The sequence below is a fragment of the Panicum hallii genome, chromosome 9 (genome assembly GCF_002211085.1).
Source record: "Panicum hallii strain FIL2 chromosome 9, PHallii_v3.1, whole genome shotgun sequence".
NCBI classification, from domain to species: Eukaryota; Viridiplantae; Streptophyta; class Magnoliopsida; order Poales; family Poaceae; genus Panicum; species Panicum hallii.
The window spans coordinates 67,138,031-67,147,363 of record NC_038050.1 but is presented as its reverse complement, the minus strand read 5'-3'; the positions used below and the strand labels follow the sequence as shown (position 1 = coordinate 67,147,363).

At 57.3% G+C, this 9,333-nt stretch overlaps 2 protein-coding genes across 2 annotated transcripts; one reads left to right on the top strand and one right to left on the bottom strand.

Annotated features, from left to right (window-relative positions):
- Positions 1 to 457: 457 nt before the first annotated feature.
- LOC112874332 (deoxymugineic acid synthase 1) lies at positions 458 to 2,813 on the top strand. Its single transcript, XM_025937601.1, has 4 exons — positions 458 to 848; positions 1,811 to 2,054; positions 2,178 to 2,357; positions 2,453 to 2,813. Exons 1-4 carry the CDS (start codon positions 550 to 552, stop codon positions 2,675 to 2,677), a joined length of 948 nt encoding a protein of 315 aa, XP_025793386.1. The 5' UTR covers positions 458 to 549; the 3' UTR covers positions 2,678 to 2,813.
- A 1,386-nt stretch (positions 2,814 to 4,199) lies between these two features.
- On the bottom strand, positions 4,200 to 8,086 carry LOC112876141 (protein indeterminate-domain 16-like). The gene is made up of 3 exons (XM_025940189.1): positions 7,707 to 8,086; positions 7,084 to 7,534; positions 4,200 to 5,087 (listed from the first exon to the last, which is right to left on the bottom strand). Exons 1-3 carry the CDS (start codon positions 7,894 to 7,896, stop codon positions 4,418 to 4,420), a joined length of 1,311 nt encoding a protein of 436 aa, XP_025795974.1. The 5' UTR covers positions 7,897 to 8,086; the 3' UTR covers positions 4,200 to 4,417.
- Between the last annotated feature and the right edge of the window lie 1,247 nt (positions 8,087 to 9,333).

Here is a 9,333-nt window from a genome sequence, read left to right as displayed (position 1 = left end):
CTTTGGTGGCGGCCATCGCTGTTTTGTTGTTCCCTCCATCGGAACTGACACCAATCAAGCAGGTCAGGTAAACCCCGCAGCCTCAAGCGTAAAACCCGCACGTTACAGCCCCCGTAAACGTGAAGGAATCCAAGCGAAAAACGAAACAAGCCACGTCACTGAAGGTCACTGAAGTACTCCACCCTCCAGCGCTCCTCACGTTCTCCGCCGACATGGACGCCTTCTGCACCGAGACTGCCAGGTCAGGTCCACAAGAACACACCTTAAACGTAAAAAAAGGGTGACTTTCTGAACTTTTTAAGGACTGCTTCTTCTGTGCCAACTACGCTGCACCGAATATTTCCTCTTTTTTTACCGATCGGGCACGCACGCATTTCATGAGGGAGGCCGAGCGAGGCGCCAGCTCCAACGAGGCGTAGACGTGTATATATACGCCGTGCCCGGTATGTACTGGGACACCAACAGAGCCAAGAGGTGTCGACACTCAGACACGCACGCGGCACGCCTACCGCGCGGCGAGGATTGAGTTGTGCGTTGGGGAAGGGGGCCATGAGCGCCGGCGCCGAGCGAGCCCCGTGCGGCCTGCCGCGGGTCGGCCTGGGCACGGCGGTGCAGGGGCCCCGGCCGGACCCCGTCCGCCGCGCGGTGCTCCGCGCCATGCAGCTCGGGTACCGCCACTTCGACACGGCGGCGCACTACGCCACCGAGGGGCCCATCGGGGAGGCCGCCGCCGAGGCCGTGCGCACGGGGGTCGTCGCCTCCCGCGGCGAGCTCTTCGTCACCTCCAAGGTCTGGTGCGCCGACGCCCACCCCGACAGGGTGCTCCCGGCCCTCCGCCGGACGCTCAGGTGCGCTGACTTGACTGTTGCCTCTCCTTCCTGGCCTGGCTGGGCCTTCAACAACTGGCGTTTGAGTTTGACTGCCACGCTTGGCACTATTTTTTTTTTCCTTTTTTGTGGGCGAGAATTATTTTGCTGCTATGAAGCGTACCTGTGCCGTGATTAGTAGCTAGTACCTGTGAGATTTACAAGCTCTTTGATGCGCACACAGACGAACAGGGATGGTATGCTTGGTTTCATTTGGATTTTGGCTCCGTTATTGGGCTTGGTGTTGAGCGCCGCCATTGCTGTTGCAAACAAGAATGGCATGACACAAACGCAAAGCAAAACAACCGTTGATCGATAGCCATCATGGCATGGAAACGATATTGCTCCATTGTTTCTGTTCTTGTGGTATTAGAGAATTTTGCTGCTTGGTGCGAAATTGGGATCCAAGCCAAGGCATGAGAGGTCAGATTTTTTTTGTTTTGTTTTGGACATTTACGCCGTGGCCATGGAACAAACACGAGAGCTGGAATGCGCCGCCGAGGGAACAACGGAGTTTGGGTGGCGGGCGGATCGAACCCACGACGGCCTTCCCCACTGCCGTGATCCATCTCGCGGAGCGGAGGGCACACGGTTGCTCATCGTCGCCGGAGCCAGCGGGGGCGGGGGCAGCGGCCCGGCGCGTGCGCTCGACAGAGGAGAGCGCGGGCCGCAGCGGCGGCGGCGCGACCTCGCTGGAAGCAGAGAATTTTCAAAATAGCCCCCGATAATTTATACATAGCCCCCTAATTTGGATCGCGACTATTAATCGCGATCCGATTGTTTGGAAACAGCCCCCTGGTATTTACGTATAGACCCCTGATTTGGATCGCGACTATTAATCGCGATCCGTATTTTTTGCATAATACCCCGGGTATTTACATACAGGCCCCGTGCGCACCCGTGCATAATACTGATTAATCACGGTTTGGTGCGCACCCGTGCAGCAACCTCCAGATGGAGTACGTGGACCTGTACATGGTCCACTGGCCGGTGACCATGAAGGCCGGGCGGTTCACGGCCCCCTTCACGCCCGAGGACTTCGAGCCGTTCGACATGCGCGGCGTGTGGGAGGCCATGGAGGAGTGCCACCGCCTGGGCCTCGCCAGGGCCATCGGCGTCTGCAACTTCTCCTGCAAGAAGCTCGAGGCCCTGCTCTCCTTCGCCACCATCCCGCCCGCAGTCAACCAGGTCCTCCATCAATCTGCAGCTAACTCGCCATGACGCTGGATTGATAGAGGCTTTCCTTTCCTTTCCTGTTCTGTTCTTTTATTCTGACATGGAGAGCGTTGGTTGCCTTTTTGGATAATGCAGGTGGAGATCAACCCGGTGTGGCAGCAGAGGAAGCTGAGGGAGTTCTGCAGGGGGAAGGGCATCCAGCTGTGCGCCTACTCGCCGCTGGGCGCCAAGGGCACCCACTGGGGCAGCGACTCGGTGTTGGACTCCGGCGTCCTGCACGAGATCGCCCGGTCCAAGGGCAAGACCGTCGCCCAGGCACGTTCCACCGACGCCATGATCGATCTCGCCTCCAGCTACCGATGAAGGGTTTGATGATCGTTCTTGTTTGTTGCTGGATGCCAATTGCCCAGGTGTGCCTGCGGTGGGTGTACGAGCAGGGCGACTGCCTGATCGTGAAGAGCTTCGACGAGGCGCGGATGAGGGAGAACCTGGACATCGTGGGGTGGGAGCTGACCGAGGAGGAGAGGCAGCGGATCAGCAAGATCCCCCAGCGGAAGATCAACCAGGGCCGCCGCTACATCACCGAGCACGGGCAGTACAAGTCCCTCGAGGAGCTCTGGGACGGCGAGATATAGCCGCCGCCCCGCACATGCCTGCCTGCCTGCCTGCCTGATCGGCCAGCTGCCAAAGAGATGTTGCGTCAAATTAAATAAGGAGGATTTTCCGGTGAGTAACCAAATGCAATAAACGAGTAGATGCTGAATTGCTGGATGATGTGCGATACATGCTTGCGGCGGCGCGGCAGAAGCACCGGGCGGAGAGCGCCGCGAGACCGACCGAACTGGCAAGCAGATCACACGGAAACGGCGAGTGCGCGCGCGGGCACGCGGCCGCCCTCCCCGTCGCCGGCCAGTCTCTCCGGCGTAGCCACATGCGACCTCCCATGGTTGTTTCGGGCCCACTTGTCGCACTCCTCCGTTCTCGCTTCTCAGAAAGCGTTGTGGTGACTTGGGCCGACACAGTCGTGGCCCCGGCCAAAATGCCGCTTCTTTGGTTGCCTAGCCATGCAAATAGCAGAAGCCCAGCATCCGGTCCTCACGCACGGCCGGCCGGCCGGGCAGAGGCGGCAGCCGTCTTGCCAGCCTGCCGCCGAGAGAACCAGCCGGCGTGCTGGGCACAGGTCTAGCTAGCTTTGGCTCGGCAGGCAACAAACCGGCCGGATGCTTGCAGGACCATGTGTCTGTACGTGCTGCAGACTTGCAATGCTTGCTTACGTTGTTGGCACTACGACCGAAGCAACAGCATCGAAATCTGAGAAAAACAAAAGCAAGTTCGCGAGGGCATCATTGCGTTTGCGCCATCACAGCTTTATGAAACTGGTGCCATATCGCCGAGCCCGAGCATCGCCAGGCTTGTAGGGAATATTTGCTTTTGTAGCTTGGTCAAACAGCATCGTCAATCTCATCCGAGCAACATCATTCTTCCTGGTTTATTAGTACTAGCAAGAAAAAGAGCTGTACTACTGCTGACGTTTTATTTTCAAGAAAAAAAAAGATTTACTATATAGGCAAGTTTTTGAACTGACCGTGCTGGGAAAAGCCTGGGCGCACGTCCCCAGGCGAGAGAGCATACTCTCTGCAGTGAAAAGGGTCACGGCTAGTGTTTTTTTACAGCAGCTCCGGGTGAAACGGATTGCTCTGGCACTGAATGGCGTGCCCGTGCGGTAAAAAGCTGTGCACGTGAAGAACGCAGGCCAGGGGTAAAGGCGTTTTTTGGTTCCTTTTGCTAAAGACCGGCCATCCTGATGCGTTCCTGCTGTTGCAATGCCCACCACTTTTGTTCGCAGGGACGCACGCACTGATGCCAAGCCGACGAGTAGTAGCAAGCAACCCGGTCCAGTAGCGCATCGGAGGCCCACGTATTCATCCAGGCCTTTTTTATTTCTCGTGTTTTTTTTCCAACTTATATTTTCCTTAACATAGTATGCCACAAAGTTTAGATTATTCTCTGAGATAATCTGACCAATACGCCAGATCAACGCAGTAACGGAGTGGTGCGGTGGAAGCTTGAGGCAAGATCCTCTAACCAAACTCTTTTCGCGTGGAATCTCATACCCCCTCACAAGAAAGTAGGAACAACTCATATATGGGAGCGAGATTGACGTGCATGCATCCCGTAACTTTTACCCAGGCCAAAGTAACAAGTTGTAGAACCCTAAAAAGTAATAAAAACCAACGGGTTGCTCGGCTGCATGCAGTTCAAATCTGAGCATCATCATCGCTGCCTTCATCGCCAGACGGCACGATCGACACGGCCTACCAATTAAGCTACGTACACAAACTCGACCCGTGCTGGTGCATGCCATGCATGGCGCTCTAGATGCCTGCCCCTACGCCTCCTCCCCTCACGGGGTCGCAGGCCACCGCGGGACCGCCGTGGCCGTGGCCCTCGCCGACGGCGGCGGCCACGGACATGGCGAGGAGCGACCGCTGCCGGCACGCGTGGCAGGTGACCTGCGCGAGCAGGCGCGCGGCGTGGTCCCGCAGCGCGCACGCCTTCTCGAGGTCGGCCCGCGCCCGCTGCCGCGCGCGGCGGGCCTCCTCCAGCGCGCGCTCCGCCGCCGCGGCCTCCGCGCGCGCCCGCTCCCGCGCCGCGTCCGCCTCGGCCTTCTCCTCCACCGCGCGACTCAGCTCCTCGGCGTCCTCCTCGCCGCCGCCGACGGCAGCGGCGGCGGCGCCGTCGGAGGCCGCGGTGGTGACGGTTGGGCCGATGGAGAGCTGCAGCTTCGTCGCCGCCGCCGCGTGGGGTTCAGCTTGGGACGCGGTAGTTGTGGCGGCGGTGATGGTGGACAGAGCGGTCGCTGTGGTAACCGGCGCCGCCGTGGACGACGCCGGGAGGAGCTGGAGCTCCGGCCGCGCCGCCACCGCCGGCGGATGCGGCCGCGGGACGGCGGGGCGGATGACCGGGAGCGTGGACGTCACCGCCACCTCGCCGCGCATCCGGCTGGAGTTGCACGCGTCCTGGTGCTCGATGAAGCTCTCCACCCTGCAGCAAAGCACACGCATTCACCATCATCACTAACCACCACGCTAACCACTTACACAATCCGCAGCGCAGACGCTAATCGATAGCCCCGTATACGTCGCCGTCGCGAGCAGGGATCGCCGCCACATTTGCGCGAGACGGCAAAGCCCCTTCGCCCCCTCGATGGGTAGGTGCCATCTTCCTGGGCGCTGGCGGGCGGGCGAGGAAAAAAGAGACCGCGCTGGGCCGGCGTGCGTACGTGCACGATTGGCCGGCCGGCATCCGCGCTGGCCGAGAGCAACGCGTCGGCCACGGCTACTAGCGACACGGCGCGTCCCGATCCGGATCGATCGACGACAATCTTAGTAGCAAGCTTCGCGGCAGCATAATTGGGTCCGGCTCGACGCGTCACCTTCGGTTCAGGGGACCGACAGCTGCAACACATGCCTAGGCGCTCCGTGCATTATTATTATATTCATCGGCTGACACGTGCCATGCACACCAGGTGATCGAGCAAGAAACAAGTGATCAGCATAATCCAAGTACCACTACTAAGACACATGCTTAAGTGGATAATGTCCTAGCCATCAGCTCATTGGGAACACGCACGGAACGATACAGCAAGGAGACCGATCGATGGAGACACGGGCACCATCTATCCTAGATCGAAAAGGAAGCGTTGTGCATGCCCGGGCCGGGCGGCATACCTGTGCGGTGGTGAGTGACAAAGGAGTGTGGCTGCCGTGCCAATTATTAAAGGGGCTAGGCGGCCATGCCGGGGCGCTGTTGTTCTGGGGGGAAAGGCGGTGGGAGCACATGGGCGCAGGCGCATCGGCCGTGGTGGTGGTGGTGGTGGTGGTGCGTGTGTGGCTGCGGCTGGAGTGGCGCCTGTACTTTGGTGGATCAGGCCAGGGGGTCCGAGGAATGGAGCACCTTGTCTCTACCCAGAGAGATCAGACCCCTGTGGCGACCACTAGCTAGCTGCTCCATCCGGTGATCTGGTCAGCCACCCAACACGATCACAAGCTCACATGCATGTGTATTCACCTGATCGTGGTCACAGTTTCTGATCCTAGGCTAGCTAGTACTACATGCATACACATGCCAAGTTTGCCGCTGCAAGAAAATATATTGGGGTTTTTTTGGTTTGTTTGCACAAGTAGCAACAGTGATTACTTATTAGTCAGTTAAGGAAAACTGTGCGATTAGCATATGTGAATGGACATATAAATGTCAGATTCTGTGAAGGAATTTCCATGAGCAGCTTTATTTAAAAAAAAATCCATGAGCAGCACAGCAGTGGGGGGAGCCAACAGCCAAGACAGTTTGTGGTCGATGCGCCGTCGCTGTCGCCCCGTCGCGTTGGAACTTTCGGTCCTACCGCAACCCGCCACCGGAACGATCATATCCCGGTGCGCCCTGCCACCCTCGATCGGCTTCTGCTTTTTTTTTCTTTCTTTTTTCCTTGTTCGCAAAAAGATGGAGTGTTTTTTTCAGAGGATATTTGGATACTATGGAACCCACTCCGTCGTCATCAAGCTACTCCTACTCGCTAAGCTAGCAGCTCTCCGCCGATAGATATCATCATCAGATCACCACCATGCTGCGCCAAATGCAAGCAAAGCGAAGGGCCAAGGCATAGCTAGCCCCACCGATCGACCAATGTCCGTACGAAACGATTACTAATACTTATACGCCCGGTGGTCAGCTTGCTAAGCACCGGATCAAACCCTAATTAATTGGTGTCGGCTGCCCAGGCAAGCAAGCACTCACAGGTCCTACTTGAGAGGCGGCCAGCACCATAGCTTTTGTCTCATCTCCATGCAAGCCTGTCCATCTCGCTCGCTCCCACCGGAGACAAATCGGGCTGGGCCACCGGCCACCGGCTGGCCGGGCCTCGCTCATCAGCTCGCCCGATCGAACGCCGGGCGCGTGCGCATGCACACGTACGCGCGCGAGTGCGTACGTCGAAGGATGCAAGGATCGGAGCGGAGCATCAGCGAGATCGAGCACGTACCGCGAGAAGACGCGGCCGCAGTCGCAGGAGTGGCCGCGGGTGCCGCAGGTCTTGAGGTGGGCCTTGTAGTCGGACTGCACGGCGTAGCCCTTGGCGCAGCGGGCGCACACCCACTGCCGCCGCCCGCCGTGCTTGCGCCGGAAGTGCTTCTTGATGCCCACCAGGTCGCCCAGCGCGTGGGCGGGGTCGTGATGGAGGCAGCTCGGCTCGGGGCACACGAACACGCGCTTCCGCGGCGCGCCGCCGCCGGTAGTAGCGCTGCCGTTTGCGCCGCCGTCCTCGCCGCCTCCGGGCGGCGCCCGCTTCACGAGCCGCCACGGCACCTTGTGCCGCCGCCGGTGCATCTGCAGGTTCTGCTCCCGCTGGAAGCCCTGCCCGCAGATCTCGCACACGTACCGGTCCGACTCCAGCAGCGTCCGCGGCGACAGCGCCACCACCTCCGCATCGGGGTCTGCATCATCATGCACACCCGATCGATCTCATCACCCATGCATCTTTTTATAAAGTTTGTAAACTGCGTAACGTGCATATATATAGTCCAAGCACACGGTGCACACATTAAGCAGCAAAAATGCTCAGTATACTATGATACATGCAGGGTCAATGAACTCGATCGATCGTACCCGGTGTGCCGGGCGGGCGCCTCTTGCGCTTGGCCGGGGACGGCTGCTGGTCGGTGAGGCAGGAGGAGGAGGGAGGTTGAGGAGGCGCCGCCGCCGCCGGCGGCGGCGGCTGCCGTGACGCTGACGGGGAGGACGAGGAGGTGGACGAGGAGGCCAACATTTGGTGGTGGCTCTTGACCAGTAGTGCCATAAGCGTTAGGGATCGAGTTGCTTCTTTTTAAGGACCAGGCTAGCTAGCTGAATGCCCTCGCCAAGCAAGCTAAGGCAGCCACACTACTAGCACTTGGGGCTTGGCTCCTTTCCCTCTTCTCTTTTTGCTCCTTAGTGGGATAGAGGTGCCAAGGGAGGCTTTATGGGGTGGAAAGCTCAAGGTGCGTATATCGTTGTGTTTGTGTGGAAAGGCTTTGGGGGCATGGGGTGATCATATATAGCTCTATCTTAGGGAGAGGGGGGGGGGGGGGAGAGAGAGAGAGGGTGGTGAAAGAGAGAGGGAAAGAAAGGGCTTTGTCTATATCTCTTTGCTTTTGTGCCTGCATCGGTGTGTGGGTGTGCCCCCCTTTTCTGAAGGGGGAATGTGTCTCATATACTCATTGGATGGGCAGCTTTTATCAAGCCTTTGTTTGCTTGTTTTAAATTATATTAGGGCTTCTTTGCTAAGATCATATCGACGATGGGATCATGCATGAGACGACTATTCTCCCCAATCTCGATTGTCACCCCTGTTGATTATATATGGTGGTTAGCTTAATCTGTACATATCCTTTGCATCCATGCATGTGTCCGTGATAACTGCTCCCGCCTGCTACTAGAAGAGAACATTTTCTTCTCCCCTTTCCAATATCCTCCTCTTTTTTTTCTTGGCCAGACATGAGTTAGGCAGTGAGATGGAAACTTCAGTTCGTACCGGCATGCATGTACGTAGTCTTCATTTCGTGCTACTTATCATTGCATACAAATACTAAAAGGTTTTGACTGAAATCTGGACGCAAAATACTAATAGCTAGGAAAAAAACGGTTACACATACACACACCCTTTGGTTGCCTTGACCAAATGATCGAAAGGTACTTTTGCCTGTCTCACATATATATAAACTATGCACACGAACAGCTCACCCTTATGACTTGTAGTGATTGCTTTGCTGAAGAACCATGACATTCTATATATTACCGGTAGTGGTGAGCAATGGGAGGGAGGGTGATGGGAGGAAGATTCTTCACACATGCATGCGATCATTTCGCCCCAAGTGCCGGACCTTTGGCTTGATCCCAATTCCCAACCCTTTTTCTCTCCACGACTAAACTAAGGCACAATGAGATGGCATTGACATCTTTCTCCTCCATCGCACAACCCAACAAGGTATTGTTTGCCGATCTCTTGGCTTTTGCCTCCCTCCCTCCCCCTTTCGACTTTCTGCTAAGATGGCCGCATGTGTAGCTCATTAATCAAACAGTTTTGGGTAAGTTGCTCACACATGTCTTTTCTAACCGATCCGGCTAGCTAGCTGGGTCTTTACAATACTCGTAATAAGCAGATGCCCTTTTGGCGAAGCTGTGTATAGTGCACATAGATTCGAAGGGGGAGAAAAGCGAGAGCTTCTTTTCCCGGGGGAACTAAACCAAGGGGCGC